The sequence below is a fragment of the Ranitomeya imitator genome, chromosome 3 (assembly GCF_032444005.1).
Source record: "Ranitomeya imitator isolate aRanImi1 chromosome 3, aRanImi1.pri, whole genome shotgun sequence".
NCBI classification, from domain to species: Eukaryota; Metazoa; Chordata; class Amphibia; order Anura; family Dendrobatidae; genus Ranitomeya; species Ranitomeya imitator.
Genome location: NC_091284.1, coordinates 15828428 through 15850095, shown reverse-complemented (window position 1 = coordinate 15850095; position 21668 = coordinate 15828428). Strand labels below are relative to the sequence as shown.

Below are 21668 nucleotides of genomic sequence, written 5' to 3'. Positions count from 1 at the left end.
TCTGACCCCCAACGGTCTTTACAGGCCTATAAGGGGTCACGAAGAAAGAAAGAAGTAAAAACATAAAAGTAAAAAGCAAGAAAAGATAGATAATAAAATAAAGTAAAAAAAAAAGTGTCTGACATCTAAAAACAATAAAAGAGATATAAATGGATCATGTGCTACTAGACTACGAGCTACACACTACGCATGCGTGCTCTCACTCAGATTTTTTTTTTCTTTTGCCACGAGCTTTTTCTTACTACGCATGTGCATCTTTCTATTCATGGCCGCCGCTGTCACGTTGTCCCGCAACGCGCCTGCGCATAGCGTTTTTTCACCATTTTGGTTACCGATTGGTTCTGACTCTGCGCAGCCGCGGATTTGCTTCCTGGTTTCGGGCGCGGTGATTGGAGCGTGCTCTGCGCATGCGTGCACCGTTCTCCCCGGCTTGGGAGCCTTCGCGCCATTCAGAGGAGTGTGGGGTGGCCGGTCACGTGGTGCAGGTGGTGGGGGAGGAGGAGAGAGACCCCAGGTTACCTCAGAGACGGGGGAGAACTGTCACCAGCGACACCCGGGACTGAGCCTCCGCCCTGAGCTCACCATCGTACAGCCCGGGCCTCCGAGCCGCCGCTGCAGCCGCCGACGCTGCCACCATGAAGGGGTGAGCTGTCACGTCCTGCGAGCCGGTGCTGGGCCGGGGTGTAGTTACAGGAGGCCGCGCTGTGTGTGCGCTCTGCGGGGTCGGGGCCCAGGACACAATCTGCTCTGATGAATGCTGTGTATTTATTGTATGGTGTCTGATAATCCGGCAGCCTGAGGTTGTCAGGAGGCTCCAGAGGGTGGAGACCGGCGGACTGAGGTTGTCAGGAGGCTCCAGAGGGTGGAGACCGGCACCTGAGGTTGTCAGGAGGCTCCAGAGGGTGGAGACCGGCGGACTGAGGTTGTCAGGAGGCTCCAGAGGGTGGAGACCGGGGGACTGAGGTTGTCAGGAGGCTCCAGAGGGTGGAGACCGGCACCTGAGGTTGTCAGGAGACTCCAGAGGGTGGAGACCGGTAGCCTGAGGTTGTCAGGAGACTCCAGAGGGTGGAGACCGGCGGACTGAGGTTGTCAGGAGGCTCCAGAGGGTGGAGACCGGGGGACTGAGGTTGTCAGGAGGCTCCAGAGGGTGGAGACCGGCACCTGAGGTTGTCAGGAGACTCCAGAAGGTGGAGACCGGCGGACTGAGGTTGTCAGGAGGCTCCAGAGGGTGGAGACCGGCGGACTGAGGTTGTCAGGAGGCTCCAGAGGGTGGAGACCGGCGGACTGAGGTTGTCAGGAGGCTCCAGAGGGTGGAGACCGGCGGACTGAGGTTGTCAGGAGGCTCCAGAGGGTGGAGACCGGGGGACTGAGGTTGTCAGGAGGCTCCAGAGGGTGGAGACCGGCGGACTGAGGTTGTCAGGAGGCTCCAGAGGGTGGAGACCGGTAGCCTGAGGTTGTCAGGAGGCTCCAGAGGGTGGAGACCGGGGGACTGAGGTTGTCAGGAGGCTCCAGAGGGTGGAGACCGGGGGACTGAGGTTGTCAGGAGGCTACAGAGGGTGGAGACCGGCGGACTGAGGTTGTCAGGAGGCTCCAGAGGGTGGAGACCGGTAGCCTGAGGTTGTCAGGAGGCTCCAGAGGGTGGAGACCGGGGGACTGAGGTTGTCAGGAGGCTCCAGAGGGTGGAGACCGGGGGACTGAGGTTGTCAGGAGACTCCAGAGGGTGGAGACCGGCGGACTGAGGTTGTCAGGAGACTCCAGAAGGTGGAGACCGGCGGACTGAGGTTGTCAGGAGGCTCCAGAGGGTGGAGACCGGGGGACTGAGGTTGTCAGGAGACTCCAGAAGGTGGAGACCGGCGGACTGAGGTTGTCAGGAGACTCCAGAAGGTGGAGACCGGCGGACTGAGGTTGTCAGGAGACTCCAGAAGGTGGAGACCGGCGGACTGAGGTTGTCAGGAGGCTCCAGAGGGTGGAGACCGGCGGACTGAGGTTGTCAGGAGGCTGCAGAAGGTGGAGACCGGCGGACTGTGGTTGTTTGGATGGGAGATGGAAAATCGGTGGATGCGTTTGTTGGGTCGGGAGGTGGAAAATCGGTGGAAGGTTGAGATCAGTGAACTGTGGTTGTCTGTGAGGGAGGTGTCAGCGTACTGTGGTGGCCGGGAGGTTGACATTGGCGGACTGTGGTGGTCGGGATGGGCTGTGTAGTGGAGCACCGCAGGTTAGAGACCGTGTGTATGGAATAAGGGACCTTCCCATAACTGCAAGTTTTCATGCAAAAAAATCCATAACTGAATACAGCAATGGCAGAATCGGAGACCCGCGAGATTCCACCCAGTGTAGCGGAGATTTCAGTGCAGAATCTGAGGTGCGGTTTGGGTTTCTAATCCGTCACTTTCTGCCTCAGATTTCCATCTTCACCTGAAAGAGAGAATAAAATCCTTCCAGGAATCCGATGCAAAATCCACAAATGTTTCCCCATCTCCTCCCTTTCCTCTTCTGCGTTTGCTGGAGTTGTCAGACTTGCAGCGGGGGAAATAAGTATTCGATCCCTTGCTGATTTTGTGCATTTGCCCACTGACAAAGACATGAACAGTCTATAATTTTAAGGGTAGGTTAATTTTAACACGGAGAGATAGAATATCAAAAATAAAATCCACAAAATCAATCTCAATGTTAAAATTATAGACTGTTCATGTCTTTGTCAGTGGACAAACATACAAAATCAGCAAGGGATCAAATACTTATTTCCCCACGGTAGGTGCTGTGGAATCTGCTGCTGGGGTGATGATTTGTTTTGCAATATTCACAACCTCGATTTTTTTTATTTTTTTTTTTTTTTAAAGGTTTTGGTGAATTTGTGATATAATTTGTCCCGTGTGGACACGGACGTACAGTAGGTGCATTTACACTGCAGAATTTCCACACTAAATAGTATTGTTTTGGGTTTTTTTTTCTCCCTCTGTGGATTTCCTGCACATTTACCCCCTTGATTTTCATGACGTCTCATTCAATTTTTTTTCTACAGATTTTCTCCGGAGCGTGAATGAAGTTCTGAGATCTTAAACACAATTTTGCTTTTGTATTTTTGTATTATGCAAAAGACTTTCTCAATAGGAAAATCTTTCCGTGAATTTGACCTGTGTGAATGTGTCTTTAAAGTGACGCCTCGAGCAGCTGCTGGATGTGTCAGTGAAGTTAATTTTGTTCCTCACGGCCTGGTTCGTACTTTGCTGGAGTTTTATTAATAATAATTTTTATTTATATAGCGCCAACATATTCCGCAGCGCTTTACAAATTATAGAGGGGACTTGTACAGACAATAGACATTACAGCATAACAGAAATACAGTTCAAAACAGATACCAGGAGGAGTGAGGGCCCTGCTGCTCGCAAGCTACAAACTATGAGGAAAAGGGGAGACACGAGAGGTGGATGGTAACAATTGCTTTAGTTATTCGGACCGGCCATAGTGTAAGGCTCGGGTGTTCATGTAAAGCTGCATGAACCAGTTAACTGCCTAAGTATGTAGCAGTACAGACACAGAGGGCTATTAACTGCATAAAGTGTATGAGAACATGATGCGAGGAACCTGTTTTTTTGTTTTTTTTATATATATAAATAGGCCACACAGGGATCGTTAGGTTAATGCATTGAGGCGGTAGGCCAGTCTGAACAAATGAGTTTTTAGGGTACGCTTAAAACATTGGGGATTAACCCCTTCCCGACCCATGACGCCACGTAGGCGTCATGAAAGTCGGTGCCATTCCGACCCATGACGCCGCATGCGTCATGGAAAGATCGCGTCCCTGCAGATCGGGTGAAAGGGTTAACTCCCATTTCACCCGATCTGCAGGGACAGGGGGAGTGGTAGTTTAGCCCAGGGGGGGTGGCTTCACCCCCTCGTGGCTACGATCGCTCTGATTGGCTGTTGAAAGTGAAACTGCCAATCAGAGCGATTTGTAATATTTCACCTATTATAACGGGTGAAATATTACAATCCAGCCATGGCCGATGCTGAAATATCATCGGCCATGGCTGGAAATACTAGTGTGCCCCCACCCCACCGATCGCCCCCCCAGCCCCCCGATCTGGCCGGTACACTGCTCCGGCTCCCCTCCGTCCAGTGCTCCGCTCCCCCCAGTCTCTTGTCCGCCCCCCCCCCCCCCCCGTGCTCCAATCACCCCCCCCTGCACTCCGATCCACCCCCCCCCCCCGGTGCTCCGTTCCACCCCCCCGTGCTCCGTTCCACCCCTCCCGCACTCCGATTCCCCCCCCCCCCCGTGCTCCGACCCCCCCCTTTGTCACCCCCATAGGTAGGGACAATAAAAAAATAAAGATTTTTTTTTTTTTCCACTAATGTTAGAATAGGGTTAGGGGTAGGGCTAGGGTTAGGGCTAGGGTTAGGGTTTCGGTATGTGCACACGTATTCTGGTCCTCTGCGGATTTTTCCGCTGCGGATTTATGGCGGATTTACCGCGGTTTTTCTGCGCATTTCACTGCGGTTTTACAACTGCGATTTTCTATTTGAGCAGTTGTAAAACCGCTGCGGAATCCGCACAAAGAAGTGACATGCTGCGGAATGTAAACCGCTGCGTTTCCGTGCAGTTTTTCCGCAGCATGTGTACAGCGATTTTTGTTTCCCGTAGGTTTACATTGAACTGTAAACTCATGGGAAACTGCTGCGGATCCGCAGCGTTTTCCGCAGCGTGTGCACATACCTTTAGAATTAGGCTATGTGCACATGGTGCGGATTGGCCGCTGCGGATCCGCAGCAGTGTTCCATCAGGTTTACAGTACCATGTAAACATATGAAAAACCAAATCCGCTGTGCCCATGGTGCGGAAAATACCGCGCGGAAACGCTGCGTTGTATTTTCCGCAGCATGTCAATTCTTTGTGCGGATTCCGCAGCGTTTTACACCTGTTCCTCAATAGGAATCCGCAGGTGAAATCCGCACAAAAAACACTGGAAATCCGCGGAAAATCCGCAGGTAAAACGCAGTGCCTTTTACCCGCGGATTTTTCAAAAATGGTGCGAAAATATCTCACACGAATCCGCAACGTGGGCACATAGCCTTAGGGTTATGGTTGGAATTAGGGTTGTGGTTATGGTTAGGGGTGTGTTGGGGTTAGGGTTGTGGTTAGGGGTGTGTTGCGGTTAGGGTTGTGTTTAGGGTTATGGCTACAGTTGGGATTAGGGTTAGGGGTGTGTTGGGGTTAGTGTTGGAGGTAGAATTGAGGGGTTACCACTGTTTAGGCACATCAGGGGTCTCCAAACGCAACATGGCGCCACCATTGATTCCAGCCAATCTCGTATTCAAAAAGTCAAATGGTGCTCCCTCACTTCCGAGCCCTGACGTGTGCCCAAACAGTGGTTTACCCCCACATATGGGGTACCAGCATACTCAAGACAAACTGCGCAACAATTACTGGGGTCCAATTTCTCCTGTTACCCTTGTGAATAAAAAAAAAATGCTTGCTAAAACATAATTTTTGAGGAAAGAAAAATGATTTTTTATTTTCACGGCTCTGCGTTGTAAACGTCTGTGAAGCACTTGGGGGTTCAAAGTCCTCACCACACATCTAGATTAGTTGCTTTGGGGGTCTAGTTTCCAAAATGGTGTCATTTCTGGGGGATCTCCAATGTTTAGGCACACAGGGGCTCTCCAAACGTGACATGGTGTCCGCTAATGATTGGAGCTAATTTTCCATTTAAAAAGCCAAATGGCGTGCCATCCCTTCCGAGCCCTGCCGTGCGCCCAAACAGTGGTTTACCCCCACATATGGGGTATCAGCGTACTCAGGACAAACTGGACAACAATATTTGGGGTCCAATTTCTCCTATTATCCTTGGCAAAATAGGAAATTCCAGGCTAAAAAATCATTTTTGAGGAAAGAAAAATTATTTTTTATTTTCATGGCTCTGCGTTATAAACTTCTGTGAAGCACCTGGGGGTTTAAAGTGCTCAATATGCATCTAGATAAGTTCCTTGGGGGGTCTAGTTTCCAAAATGGGGTCACTTGTGGGGGAGCTCCAATGTTTAGGCACACAGGGGCTCTCCAAACGCGACATGGTGTCCGCTAACAATTGGAGCTAATTTTCCATTCAAAAAGTCAAATGGCGCGCCTTCCCTTCCGAGCCCTGCCGAGTGCCCAAACAGTGGTTTACCCCCACATATGAGGTATCGACGTACTCGGGAGAAATTGCCCAACAAATTTTATGATCCATTTTACCCTACTGCCCATGTGAAAATGAAAAAATTGAGGCGAAAAGAATTTTTTTGTGAAAAAAAAGTACTTTTTCATTTTTACAGATCAATTTGTGAAGCACCTGAGGGTTTAAAGTGCTCACTAGGCATCTAAATAAGTTCCTTGGGGGGTCTAGTTTCTAAAATGGGGTCACTTGTGGGGGAGCTCCAATGTTTAGGCACACAGGAGCTATCCAAACGCGACATGGTGTCCGCTAACGATGGAAATAATTTTTCATTCAAAAAGTCAAATGGCGCTCCTTCCCTTCCGAGCCTTACCATGTGCCCAAACAGTGGTTTACCCCCACATGTGAGGTATTGGTGTACTCAGGAGAAATTGCCCAACACATTTTAGGATCCATTTTATCCTGTTGCCCATGTGAAAATGAAAAAATTGAGGCTAAAAGAATTTTTTTGTGAAAAAAAAGTACTTTTTCATTTTTACGGATTAATTTGTGAAGCACCTGGGGGTTCAAAGTGCTCACTATGCATCTAGATAAGTTCCTTGGGGCGTCTAGTTTCCAAAATGGGGTCACTTGTGGGGGAGCTCCAATTTTTAGGCACACGGGGGCTCTCCAAACGTGACATGGTGTCCGCTAAAGAGTGGAGCCAATTTTTGATTCAAAAAGTCAAATGGCGCTCCTTCCCTTCCAAGCCCTGCCGTGCGCCCAAACAGTGGTTTACCCCCACATATGAGGTATCAGCGTACTCAGGACAAATTGGACAACAACTTTCGTGGTTCAGTTTCTCCTTTTACCATTGGGAAAATAAAAAAATTGTTGCTAAAAGATAATTTTTGTGACTAAAAAGTTAAATGTTCATTTTTTCCTTCCATGTTGCTTCTGCTGCTGTGAAGCACCTGAAGGGTTAATAAACTTCTTGAATGTGGTTTTGAGTACCTTGAGGGGTGCAGTTTTTAGAATGGTGTCACTTTGGGGTATTTTCAGCCATATAGACCCCTCAAACTGACTTCAAATGTGAGGTGGTCCCTAAAAAAAATGGTTTTGTAAATTTCGTTGTAAAAATGACAAATCGCTGGTCAAATTTTTACCCTTATAACTTCCTAACAAAAAAAAATTTTGTTTCCAAAATTGTGCTGATGTAAAGTAAACATGTGGGAAATGTTATTTATTAACTATTTTGTGTCACATATCTCTCTGGTTTAACAGAATAAAAATTCAAAATGTGAAAATTGCGAAATTTTCAAAATTTTCGCCAAATTTCCGTTTTTATCACAAATGCAGAATTTATTGACCTAAATTTACCACTAACATGAAGCCCAATATGTCACGAAAAAACAATTTCAGAACCGCTAGGATCCGTTGAAGCGTTCCTGAGTTATTACCTCATAAAGGGACACTGGTCAGAATTGCAAAAAACGGCAAGGTCTTTAAGGTCAAAATAGGCTGGGTCATGAAGGGGTTAATCGTATTAACCTAGGTAGTGCATTCCAAAGAATCGGCGCAGCACGTGTAAAGTCTTGGAGACGGAAGTGGGAGGTTCTGATTATTGAGGATGCTAACCTGAGGTCATGAGCGGAGGGCATGGGTAGGGTGGTAGACTGATACCAGGGAGGAGATGTAGGGTGGTGCTGAGCCATGGAGAGCTTTGTGGATGAGGGTAGTAGTTTTGTACTGGATTCTGGAGTGGATGGGTAGCCAGTGTAATGACTGGCACAGGGTAGAGGCATCGGTGTAACGGTTGGTGAGGAATATGATCCTGGCTGCAGCATTCAGGACAGATTGGAGCGGGGAAAGTTTGGTAAGAGGGAGGCCGATTAGTAGAGAGTTACAATAGTCCAGACGAGAATGAATAAGTGAAACAGTAAGAGTTTTTGCAGAGTCGAAAGTAAGAAAAGGGCGAATTCTAGAAATGTTTTTGAGATGCAGGTATGAAGAGCGAGCCAGTGATCGGATGTAGGGGGTGAATGAAAGCTCGGAATCAAGGATGACCCCAAGGCAGCGGGCATGTTGCTTTGGAGTAATGGTGGAACCGCACACGGAGATGGCAATGTCAGGCAAAGGTAGGTTAGTAGAGGGAGAGAACACGATGAGTTCAGTTTTTGACAGGTTTAGTTTCAGATAGAGGGAGGACATGATGTTAGAGACAGCGGTAAGACAATCACTGGTGTTTTCTAGAAAGGTCGGTGTGATATCGGGAGCAGAAGTGTATAATTGGGTGTCGTCAGCATAGAGATGGTACTGGAAACCAAATCTACTGATTGTTTGTCCAATAGGGGCAGTATACAACGAGAAGAGTAGGGGGCCTAGGACTGATCCTTGAGGAACCCCAACAGTAAGGGGAAGGTGAGAGGAGGAGGAACCAGCAAAACATACAGTGAAGGATCGGTCAGAGAGATAGGAGGAGAACCAGGAGAGAACGGTGTCCTTGAGGCCGATGGAGCGGAGCATAGTGAGAAGGAGCTGATGATCCACAGTGTCGAATGCTGCAGAGAGATCCAAGAGAATTAGCATGGAGTAGTGACCATTAGATTTAGCTGTTAGTAGGTCTTTAGAGACTTTAGTGAGGGCAGTTTCAGTAGAGTGTAAAGAGCGGAAGCCAGATTGAAGAGGGTCGAGAAGAGAGTTATCTGAGAGATAGCGGGTAAGACGGGAGTGGACCAGGCGTTCGAGGAGTTTAGAGATGAAGGGAAGATTAGAGACAGGTCTATAATTAGCGGCACAGTTTTGATCGAGGGATGGTTTTTTAAGTAATGGATGTATGATGGCATGCTTAAATGAGGAGGGAAAAATACCGGAAGTGAGGGAAAGGTTGAATATTTTTGTTAGGTGAGAGGTGACAGCCGGGGAAAGGGACTGGAGGAGATGTGATGGAATGGGGTCACTGGTGCAAGTGGTTGGGCGAGAAGATGCAAGGAGCCTGCTTACTTCTTCTTCTGTAACTGCTTCAAAGTCAGAGAGTGAACTAGATGCAGTGGGGGAGGGAGGACAGTGCATGTTATGAAGAGATTGGGAGATGATTTCCTGTCGAATGTGGTCAATTTTTTCTTTGAAGTAATTGGCCAGATCGTCAGCACGGAGATCCGTGGTTGGGGCCTGCTCTCTTGGGTTGAGTAGGGACTGGAACGTGTCAAAGAGACGTTTAGGGTTATTGGACAGCGAGGTGATGAGGGTGTTGAAGTAGGTTTGTTTGGAGAGGTGAAGGGCAGAATTGTATGTCTTTAGCATGAACTTATAATGGATGAAATCTTCGGGTAGATTAGATTTTCTCCACAGATGTTCTGCGCACCTGGAGCACCGCTGCAGGAAACGTGTTTATTATCCTTTACCTAAAATTGCTCCAGACCTGCGCTAGGTGACCTAAACTTTGGGGTTAATTCACACCGCTGAGGATGAGAACTGTCACCTCTACAGTTGGCGGACGTGAAAAACAAGTTATCTTTGCGCAGAACAGGCGATAGATCTGACTGCTGGGACCTGCACTAATCATCACTACAGGGAGAGACTCTGCGTGTTTGACCCGTGCTTCATTCATTCATTCTCTACGGGGCTATCGGGAGCTGTGCTTGTTTTGGGGGGCACACTGTCTGCCGTGCCACTTAGTAATGGGGGATAAAGGTTCGCCGATCTGTGCAGGTCCCAGCTGTCCGACCGACCGATCAGCAAGTGCACCCGTCCGTGTCGCTCACATTTCGAGGGTGATTCGGCATAAATCTATCCATTTTATTGCTTCCTCGGACATTTCTGGCATTTGTCCTTGCAGATCTGTACTGGATAAATCCTAGGAGGCCGCCAGCAATGAAGTCTGCTGCTGAGCCGTAACTTCTTGGGTACTTGTCCACATGGATCAAAAGCGCAGAGTATCCATGCTGCTGATGAACAGCAGCGGTGTGGAGTCCTGTGCAAGTTAATTTCTGGTCTGGATTTCTTTCCTTCCAATAGAAAAGTGTGAATTCGGGTCCCTAGAACCACGACTTGTCAGTGCTTGTCTGAAACTGCCCATTTAATGTCACTTTAGGGCCACTCAACGCGATGGAGCAGTGATTAATGCACATTAATAAGTGGGAAAACAAACTGTAACCGTGAAGTATGAGGGTCTGCACCCCTGACTGTGTGGTGTCCATCTCGGTTTTCAGGATTGATCCTTTGCACGTTCTGCGTGATAACAGATGGAGGTGACTCCGGTGCCGGCCTGGACTATGGCCTAGGTGACTTGTCCTGTGTGAACGCTTCTCCCACAAGTGCTGACATCTATTAACAAGGAAATCCGATCTGTGAGCTCCTGGGCCCCGGGGAAAGTGGGAGTGGTTGTACGTACATGTTGGGGAATTAGTCACAGTGCAATGTATGAAAAGCGGACTGTGCTATGGGGTGTAAACCGACCCCGCCAGGGCAAGGCGGAGACTCTGGGGATCCCGAGGATTCACCAATGCGTTGCAAAGGGTGTGATGATCTGCACTGTGTTGCCAAATCCACCATTACGTTTAGGCCGGATTAATGCAGCAGTCTGCAATGCACGGACCGGCTGACAGTCTCCTATCAGCATCTTGGGCTGTCACGTTCGAGTCAAGGGATCTGCAGCCGTTCTGTGCATCACAGCAAATCCGGCTTGCGCAGAGTGGATGAGAGTGAAAAATCCCATCTGCTACATTGCAAATTTTACATCTGGTTTGTCAGCGACTGAAAATTTGTTGCTTGTCTGACCTGTGTGTGAACATGCCCCAGAGAGGACTCTGCCCACAGGCTGCTGCGACCTGCGATACCTGCTATAACGTCCGATCTGCACACGATGATTCTGCTTACCGTATTTTTCGGACTATAAGACGCACTGGACCGTAAGACGCACCCCAAATTTTGGGGTGAAAAATAGCAGAAAAAAGATTTGTATAACATGGGGGTTTATCTTATTTTCCGAATTTAAGGTAGCTTACCTGAGGGCCGACGGTGGTACAGCGGGGTCACAGAAGGCAGGGTCCCTTCCTCAGAAAGGCGACGTGGAAGAGGGGCAATGCTGCAGTCCCGATGTGCGATGCTGCGGGTCCAGTGTCGGAGCTGAGGCAGAGCAGCAGCAGGGTCCCATCCTCAGGATGCCGGCGGCGGCAGAGGTGTGGCGATAGTGCGGAGTGCAGCTGAGCAGGGTCCCTTCTTCAGGATGCCGGCGGCAGAAATGTGGCGGCGCCGCGGCCCGGTGTCCACGGTCAGCAGAGCGCATCACCGGTTTCCCTGAGGGCCATCTTCCTGTAGCTGTGGGCCGCCGGAGGCTTCAGGAAAATGGCCGCGTGTGCAGATAATCTGCGCACGAGCAGCCATTTTCCCGAAGCCTCTGGCGGCCCACAGCTCAGATGCACTCCGCAGCATCACCACACCTGTGCCACAACCCCCAGGTAAACCTTCGTTCGCACTATAGGATGCACCCTCCCATTTTCGTCCCAAAATCTTTTGGGAAAAGTGCCTCTTATAGTCCGAAGAATACAGTATATCTTGGCTGCCAGCAGAGCTGCTAACAGATGATGGGTGGGCCTGCTAGGTGTCGGCCCCCAATGATCTGATATTTATAATGGTGATTAATATTTTGGAAAACCGCTTTTAAGTTCCATAACTGATAAATCCATCATGAGGGGCACTGCGTATGGAGCTGAGCTCCCGCAGAGCAGATGCTAGCCGAGTTGCACAGCCAGCATTTGCGTTTAACAGCAGCTCCAACCGCTAACTCTAACCCTTTAAATGCCGTTGTTGAACACCGACGGTGACATTTAAGCCACATGATCCTACCGAGCCTCTGCTCTGGGGGCACATAGGCTGTGATGCAATCACAAAAGGAAATAAACCCTAACACTGAAAAGCAATTTGCTGTGTCCTTAAGCTTGTAAAGTACTCCTGGCAATTGACACTGGAGAGTCCTCATTTGCCAGACCAAAGATTAGATCTTAGAGGCGCTCCTGATCGGGGTGGGGGCGACGACCACTGTGATGTGCCCATGCCTTTTATATGGTAGATAAGAGGAATGTATGCTCTGGTTTAATAGACAGAAACCCATGGACCCTGTACAACACTGATTGTACGTCTCTGCTTTTTTGACTTTTGTGTTTTCCCCCCTATTTGTGAGACATGCACAAAGTGTCATACAGGAACAGTCATGTTTTTAGACACACCTGTTTGTGCGATCGTTTTCTTTATTCTTATTGGAATCTCTATGATGAAACTGGCTTTTGGGAGGATTGCCCTAGGAAAAGAAGATCAATAATGACTTCTGCTGCAGAGGATAAGTTCATCAAAGTTAGCCGTCTCAGATACCACAAATTGGCAGTGTCTCAGTTAACAGCCCCCGTAAGTGATGCACAGACATCAATCGGCAAACACATCTCAGCATCAGCTGTCCAGAGGAGACTGCATGAACTAGGACTTTATGGGAAAATTGCTGCAAAGAAGCCGCTTCTGACAAGAAGAGCAGCAGCAGCGCATTACTCAGCCTTCTGCAGCCACCGCCATCTCATCTGCTCTGCTCTTAGTGGATAGTTTCACAGGTGTTTCTTTACTCCTTGTTTCCATATTTGTGCCTTCCTGGTTTTGCTGCATCCAGTCTGAATCTGCTCTGTGCACATTGTAATAAGACCCTTACAGTATCCGGGGCGTCCAAACTTTTGACCGATGTTGTACGTAAGATCATTGACTTCTGTTCTCTGCGCGTTGACGTCCCGACACTGAATAGTTAATAGTACAGAACTGAGCGACGATGTCCCTTTTTATTGCATCCTCCTCTGCAGGCGGAGGCTTCGGGAGAAGCGTTTGTTCGTCTGCTATTCGGTCCCTCGCGTCCTGTCAAATCTGGGAAAGGCCTGGGATTTGCAGACTAGATTTGAGCGTCTCTTGCGGCCAAGTCTACCTTCCCCTCTATGTGCTGAGACTTGGCAGCGCCTCTTGGAAAGTCCTCCACATCTGGTCCCCGACTGCAGCAGCGTCCCTGGAAGGTTTCTCCTATAGGTCGGCCATTACTAGTCAGTGTAGTGCAATAGCCCAGTGTCCACCCGCAGTGCATAGTTGATAGTTGGGGGCCCCTATTTTGGTGCCAGACTGATGGGGCAGGTTATATTTATTCTGCACCTTTTCTACCAATCAACTGACCTCTTATTGGATCCTGTATCTTGACTGTCGCCATTACTGTTCAGGCAGCACCGTGTTTGGTCTTTCCGTGGTCATTGGAGGCCGTGACTTCTGCAGGGTTTAGTGACAGATCAGAGCCGTCTCCGATCCTGGCCGTTATAACTTCACATTGTGCACACGTAGTCACCATTATGTATCTGCAGCTTGGCTAATCTGCAGGAAGGTTTTAAAGCGCATGAACAAGTGATGCAAAAAGATGCATTTTGCGCTCCGCGTCGTGTTGCCACCATCACTCTTTGCATTCTCTCTGTCTCCACTTTCGGCACCGTCCATGTGGTTGACACTAAATTTAACAAGCGATAGCTGTAAATAGCTGTTGGCGCAGCGATCTGCGCTGAGATCCGTTTCAGGGCTCCGCATTCCTTCTCCGGACGGTCAGAGACTATTTATAGCGATGAGCAATGGAAGCGTCGCAGCGTGCTGGTGAGTGTGAACCGGCTGACAATCCCTGGACGACAATGGGTTATTACTGGGATCCGTGTAATGTACCGCAGGGTCTGTGTGAGATCACATGAATTAATCTGCCTGCGGTCCAGGGAATGCATGGCTCAACGTGTGCGCACAGAATCCAGAACCACTGCTCGCTGCATGCTGCTGTTCTCCGCGAGCCACAAGTTTCTTCAGAGGTCACACAGGTCCAGCAAGCCACAAACTTGTGCATCCTGAGCCACCTGATTCAGGGAGCCACATGATGACTCCTGCACCAGGTCCTGTGTATGCTTCACCTGGTATATTCCACTAGGTGGCGCCACTTACTGTTCATAATGGGTGCAGAAATGAGAAACCCTAAAACATATATCGCCTCCCGTTATTGGGCTGTGAAGGCTTTAAGACCCCCATATGGCAATGTTTAAGGGGATGCAATGAATAAAGGCAGGTCCTAGATGGTAATGCAAGGTTCTAGCCGACCTCACCAGCTAGCAATGGCACGGGCCGACGCCAAGATGTAAGGACAAAGCTTTGACAAAGTACTGCCTTAGAAGTTGTGGCTCTTGCTTTACTTAGTATAAGTATATTTGCTGACTTACAAGACTTTGGGATCGAGGGCCGTGTGAATTTTTAAGGATGTTTTGCTTTGTTCCAGTAGCCGGATCGAGTTGGGAGACGTGACTCCACACAACATAAAGCAACTGAAGCGGCTGAACCAGGTCATCTTCCCAGTCAGCTACAATGACAAGTTCTACAAAGACGTCCTGGAGGTCGGGGAGCTGGCGAAACTCGGTAATGTCTGACCCTTTAATGCATGCACAATGCCGTTCCGGTCATGGTTTATAGGATTGCTGGATATGGCCAAGCACAGATGAGACCCCCTCCCCAGTGATCCCTAGGCTGGGGTCCTCATCCTCCATGGACTGTCATTGAGTGAATGGATGGAGCAGAGCTGCAGCATGAACCATGCCGCTGCAGTCGTGGTCCCGGGCCGCAGATGCTGATGTTCTTGTCTCTTCTTATTGCAGCCTACTTCAATGACATTGCGGTTGGAGCCGTATGTTGTAGAGTCGACCACTCCCAGAATCAGAAGAGACTTTATATCATGACCCTCGGCTGCCTGGCACCGTACCGCAGGCTAGGAATAGGTATGTATGGCTCCTTCCTATAAGTTGGTTTCTGGGGATCATGGCTGCCGCCTTCAGCACCTGTAGATCAGCTTTGCCAATGGCTAATACTCACCCTAGTTAGAAGTACACCATTATTATACCATTTATGTAATGAAGTGCAAACTAAACTTTTGGCGTGTCCACGTCGCCTCGCTGCACGTTCCTGGGACACACGGTGTCGGCCCTCGCACCGCCCAGAACGCTGAAACCAGGTCTGCTGGACGCTACATTTACCTTGTGTGGTTGCTGGAATTAATCCTGTTTGCTCCAATAATAAATTATCATTCTGCTTTTTCAGGAACAAAGATGCTGAACCACGTATTAAACATTTGTGAAAAGGATGGCACCTTCGACAACATCTATCTGTACGTGCCTTACTTTACTGTCAGCAGATTAAGGAGGTGTCCCATAAACATCTACAGGACCTGTGATAAGTGTGTGATCCCTGGGGGTCCATCCACTGAGACCCCCACGAGTCACAAATATTATGATGGCTGTTTTCAATAAAGTGGTAGTGCATAGCACCATTCACACAGGAGACTGACCGCTGCTCGCAAGATCAGTGATTGAGAGGGCACTGCACCAGCAGAATAGTGAGTGCAGCTCTGGAGTATAATACAGGATGTAACTCAGGATCAGTAATGTAATGTATGTACACAGTGACTGCACCAGCAGAATAGTGAGTGCAGCTCTGGAGTATAATACAGGATGTAACTCAGGATCAGTAATGTCTGTACACAGTGACTGCACCAGCAGAATAGTGAGTGCAGCTCTGGAGTATAATACAGGATGTAACTCAGGATCAGTAATGTAATGTATGTACACAGTGACTGCACCAGCAGAATAGTGAGTGCAGCTCTGGGGTATAATACAGGATGTAACTCAGGATCAGTAATGTAATGTATGTACACAGTGACTGCACCAGCAGAATAGTGAGTGCAGCTCTGGAGTATAATACAGGATGTAACTCAGGATCAGTAATGTCTGTACACAGTGACTGCACCAGCAGAATAGTGAGTGCAGCTCTGGAGTATAATACAGGATGTAACTCAGGATCAGTAATGTAATGTATGTACACAGTGACTGCACCAGCAGAATAGTGAGTGCAGCTCTGGGGTATAATACAGGGTGTAACTCAGCATCAGTAATGTAATGCATGTACACAGTGACTGCACTAGCAGAATAGTGAGTGCAGCTCTGGAGTATAATACAGGGTGTAACTCTGGATCAGTAATGTAATGTATGTACACAGTGACTGCACCAGCAGAATAGTGAGTGCAGCTCTGGAGTATAATACATGATATAACTCAGGATTAGTAATGAAATGTATGTACACAGTGACTGCACCAGCAGAATAGTGAGTGCAGCTCTGGGGTATAATACAGGGTGTAACTCAGGATCAGTAATGTAATGTATGTACACAGTGACTGCACCAGCAGAATAGTGAGTGCAGCTCTGGAGTATAATACAGGATCAGTAATGTATGTACACAGTGACTGCACCAGCAGAATAGTGAGTGCAGCTCTGGAGTATAATACAGGATCAGTAATGTATGTACACAGTGACTGCACCAGCAGAATAGTGAGTGCAGCTCTGGAGTATAATACAGGATCAGTAATGTATGTACACAGTGACTGCACCAGCAGAATAGTGAGTGCAGCTCTGGAGTATAATAAAGGATATAACTCAGGATCAGTAATGTATGTATACAGTGAGTGCAGCTCTGGAATATAATGCAGGATGTGACTTGGTGTAAGTGCTGTGATATCAGATGACTATACACTTAGCGACAGACTTTTGCTGTTCCTGTCACTTACATTGCAGTAACTCGCTCGTGTTTTCACCACAGGCATGTCCAGATCAGCAATGAATCCGCCATAGATTTTTACAGAAAATTTGGCTTTGAGATCATCGAAACAAAGAAAAATTATTACAAGAGGATAGAGCCGGCCGACGCTCACGTGCTGCAGAAAAACCTGAAGCTCTCTTCTTCCGCGCCAAACGCAGAAGTGCAAAAGAGCGAGAAATGAATGAACGGACGGAGACCTGGACGAACCTTTTTTTTTTTTTTTCTTGCACTTGCTTGTCGCCAAATACGGATAAGAGACCCGTTGAGTTTTACTGAGCGCACTCCTCTGATATCTCTTCTTCCTTCTCCACTTGGAAAAAAAAATTGAGTGTGTTGAAAGCTTCTCGAAAAGAGCCGTACAATCTCGTCTGTATATTGTCTGGTTGAACTCTGAAGTGTTTCCCGTGTGTGGAGATGGTCCGGCGGGGGAGCGATCACAGATTCTCCCTCTTTTTTTTTTTTTTTTTTTTGTTTTTTTTTTTTTGTTTTGTTTTTTGACTTTCTCCCGTTTTTGGTTTGGAAGAGTTGGGGGCGGCTTCTGTCAGTCTGAAATAATAGTCTTTAAATAAAGTCTAATTTCTTTTTAGCATTCTTTTTCTAACCTCATTGCATTTTGATTTTTCCTGACAACTTAATAATTGCAGAAAATTCATTTTTAATCAGGCGTCTAATAACATTTATATGCAGAGTTTTCACAAGTCGACGATATCCTATTTGGTTTTAAATTTTTGTGCCTTTTGATGGTTCTTTCCCCGTACAAGTAAGTGAATATTCCGGTAGTACAAAATATTTGATCGTCCGACACAAACAGGTCTCGTACATTCTGGATTTTAAGAATTTAATGTATTGCTTTTTTTTTTCTGCATTTTTGCCAATATTAACAGGGACTGAAATATTGATCTGTTCTAAGGCTGGGTTATCAAAATGTCAGTGGGGGTCTGGTGCCCCACCCCTCATCCGGAGCTCTTGTGCACTGCAGCTTGGCTCCCATTCATTTCAATAGGAGTTCACCTGCAGTTCTTGAAGGCCTCTACATGGTAAATGGACCTGATGTTGGTCCGTGTGCTCATATGGTGGCCGTGGACCCTGAGGGGTGCCGGGTGTCTGACCGAACCTATGCTTAATCCTCAACAACCCACTAAAAAAGGTATGTCTGCTTTTGGGAAAGTCGGGTGTCTGTTAACTCATCATTTCCCACACAAGTTTCTCAAGCTACAAAAAGGTAGAAACAGCACCACATGTGTCCGCAGGATGTGTCTGGTATTGCAGCTCGGCTAGTGAATGTGGCAGAGCTGCAGTACCGCACAGAACCTGAGGACATATGTGGCGCTGTTTATGGAAGAAAGCAATGTTGTTTGTTTTTTTATTTATTTTCTTAAAAGTTGGATCACAAGATGACATATGGGAATGGTGAGGAGAGAGTCTGTGGTGAAAAATGTTTATAGTATAAGTGACTAGCACACTCCAAAGTGTTGTGATGCAAAAAGTGGGGGTTTATTACATACGGTGAATCACAAACGTTTCGGTCGATACTGGGCCTTCATCAGTGTGCTAGATACACTTGTATGGCCCCAGATAGATAGGTTACTTTAATTTGCATCAATCAGAAATTCTGGTAAAACAAAAAGCCGGGAAAACAGCACCAGGCTATCAAATGACGGTAAGTCAGAGGAATATGTGGCGAAGAGGCACCAAAGAGCCGTCAGTTCGCCGGGACACTATGGACATAGGCGGTATCCACCGCTTACTAGCGGTGGATACCGCGTATGTCCATAGTGTCCCAGCGATTTCTGTCAACTTTTTTTTTTAGCACAAACTTTGGATTTTTCTTTCCCCTCAAATAAAAAAGAATCTGTACGTGTTTGGTGTCTGTGAACTCGTAATGACCTGGAGAATCATAATGGCAGCTCAGTTCTAGCATTTAGTGTTTATGAAGTGCACATAGTACATCACCCAGCTTTGCACATAGACTTCCCTCTGCTCCTAGCTTTCACATGGTATGCCTTTCAGCTAACCCCAGCTTACCCTGTGTTATTTATGACCTTGTTTACTCAGGCTTGATTGTATGCATCTGGTCCACCCTTAATTCTCTGACCAAGATGAGCAGAGACCACTCCTCTCTGCTTCACACCTGAACGCACTTAGTTTTCCATATATTGCACAGTACAAGTCTGCAATGACCGCTGTGTGATTCCTAGAAGTGTGTCCTAAAAGTGTGGATTACAGTAGAATTAAAAGCTGGATTGAACCTGAAGGGAACTGGCCAAGCACTGTAAGCAATGTTTGTTTCTTTTCACTTTCACCCCTATAATTCTTCACCTTCTGCAAACTCCCCTAATCCCTACTCCTAGCAAAGAACTGTTCATCTCCTCTTCAATCCTCCTCATCCATCTCACCTCCTCCTCTGAACTGTTCCTTAACATACAATCCTCTGTCTCCAAACACAGACAGCCCCCTCATGCCCTCTCCTGCTCCCACCTGCTAACACTTTCTCTGCTCCTTCTCACTGCTGGTGATATCTCTCCAAATCCTGGTCCTCCTCACCACATCCTCACAGTCAGTTCTACCTCCCATCCATGCTCCATTACAAATTTCCGTAACCTCTCTAACCGTATACCCATTCGCCCAGCCCCCGCTTTCCCAGTCCCACAAACAGGAGCTCGGTGGACCACTCGCTCTGTCTGCAACAAGCTTTCCTACATCCATGATCTTTTTGTTACTACCAAACTTTCCTTCCTCGCCATCACCGAAACCTGGCTCACCCCTTCTGACACAGCCTCCCCTGCTGCACTCTCTTACGGTGGCTTCCACCTTTCTCACACACCCCGCCCCAGCAGCAAGCATGGCGGAGGAGTTGGTTTTCTCCTGTCACCCCAATCCCACTGCCAACCTCTGTTACCCTCCCTTCCTTTGAGGTGCACTCTGTGCGCATCTACTCCCCCTCCAACTGGCTGTCATTTACCGCCCCCCAGGGCCAGCCACCACCTTCTTTGACCATTTCACCACCTGGCTACTTCATTTCCTTTCTGCGGACATCCCCACTATCATCATGGGCGACTTCAACATCCCCATTGACACTTCCCTCTCAGCTGCCACTAAACTTCTATCTCTCACTGCCTCCTTCGGTCTCACTCAATGGTCTTCTGCAGCCACCCACAAAGATGGTCACACACTGGACCTCATCTTCACCCGCCTCTGCTCCCTATCTAACCTCTCTAACTCTTTCACTCTCTGACCACAACCTTCTCACATTCTCTTCTCTCTCCACTCCATGTCTACAATCCCCACCCCACAAACTTTCACACCCTCGCAGAAATCTTAAACCTCTTGACCTACACTCATTCTCTGAATCCCTCCTCCCCCTCACAGACATAAGTTCCCTACACAATGCGGATGACGCTGCCGCTCTATATAACACCACAATAGCTGCAGCTTTGGAATCTGCTGCCCCACTTACACATACCAAAGCTCGCAAAATCAACAGACAGCCCTGGCACACCAGCCTGACCAAAGAACTGGTGCGAGCTTCCAGGGCTGCTGAGCGCAGATGGAAAAGATCCCACTCCAACGAGCATTTTATCGCATTCATACAGTCCCTCACTACTTTCAAGACCACACTCGCCACAGCTAAACAAACGTACTTCTCATCTCTCATATCCTCTCTGTCTCACAACTCTAAACAGTTATTCAACACCTTCAATTCTCTCCTCCGTCCCCAGCACCTCCTCCCTCCCCACTTATCTCCGCTGAAGACTTTGCCTCATTTTTCAAGAAGAAGATTGATAGCATCAGAGACAGTTTTGGTCAACAACCCCCAGAGCCCTTCCTCCCAACTACCCAGCCCTCCTCCAAAACCAACTTCTCCACCATTACAGAAGATCAACTCTCCACTCTACTCTCAAGATCACATCTCACCACCTGTGCACTTGACCCGATACCTTCCCACTTCATCCGAAACCTCGCCACAGTCTTCATCCCAACCCTAACCCATCTCTTCAACCTATCACTAACAACTGGTGTTTCCCCTCAAGCTTTAAACATGCCTCCATCACACCTATCCTCAAAAAGCCTTCTCTTGACCCATCCTCTGTATCTAGCTATCGCCCTATATCACTTCTCCCCTATGCCTCCAAACTACTGGAACAACACGTCCATCTTGAACTGTCCTCCCATCTATCTTCCTGCTCCCTCTTTGACCGCTTACAATTTGGCTTCCGGTCACACCACTCCACTGAAACTGCCCTAACTAAGGTCACCAATGACCTCTTAACCGCCAAGAGCAAGCGACACTACTCTGTCCTCCTCCTCCTCGACCTGTCGGCTGCCTTTGACACAGTGGACCATTCCCTATTACTACAGACCCTCTCATCTCTTGGCATCACAGACTTGGCCCTATCCTGGATTATTATTATTTATATAGCACCATTGATTCCATGGTGCTGTACATGAGAAGGGGTTACCTACAAGTTACAGATATCACATACAGTAAACAAACTAACAATGATGGACTGATACAGAAGGGCGAGGACCCTGCCCTTGCAGGCTTACATTCTACAGGATTATGGGGGAGGAGACAGTAGGTTGAGGGTTGCAGGAGCTCCGGTGTTGGTGAGGCAGTAGCTTTGATAGTGATGAGGCGGCAGCGGTGTCAGTGCAGGCTGTAGGCTTTCCTGAAGAGATGGGTTTTCAGGTTCCGTCTGAAGGATCCGACTGTGGTTGATAGTCGGACGTGTTGGGGCAGAGAGTTCCAGAGGATGGGGGATATTCGGGAGAAGTCTTGGAGGTGATTGGATGAGGAGCGAATAAGTGTGGAGGAGAGAAGGAGGTCTTGGGAGGATCGGAGATCACGTGAGGGAA

The 21668-nt window shown here is 48.1% G+C and overlaps 1 protein-coding gene across 2 annotated transcripts; it reads left to right on the top strand.

Annotated features, from left to right (window-relative positions):
* The first annotated feature begins 384 nt into the window (after positions 1-384).
* On the top strand, positions 385-17402 carry NAA50 (N-alpha-acetyltransferase 50, NatE catalytic subunit). 2 transcript variants are annotated; one of them, XM_069760538.1, is made up of 5 exons: positions 385-643; positions 14449-14585; positions 14822-14941; positions 15261-15327; positions 16812-17402. In XM_069760538.1, exons 1-5 carry the CDS (start codon positions 636-638, stop codon positions 16990-16992), a joined length of 513 nt encoding a protein of 170 aa, XP_069616639.1. In that variant the 5' UTR covers positions 385-635; the 3' UTR covers positions 16993-17402. The 2 variants fall into 2 exon arrangements, with proteins under 2 accessions (XP_069616639.1, XP_069616640.1); XM_069760539.1 differs by having other exon boundaries at positions 503-643; positions 14452-14585; positions 16812-17128.
* The last annotated feature ends 4266 nt before the right edge of the window (positions 17403-21668 follow it).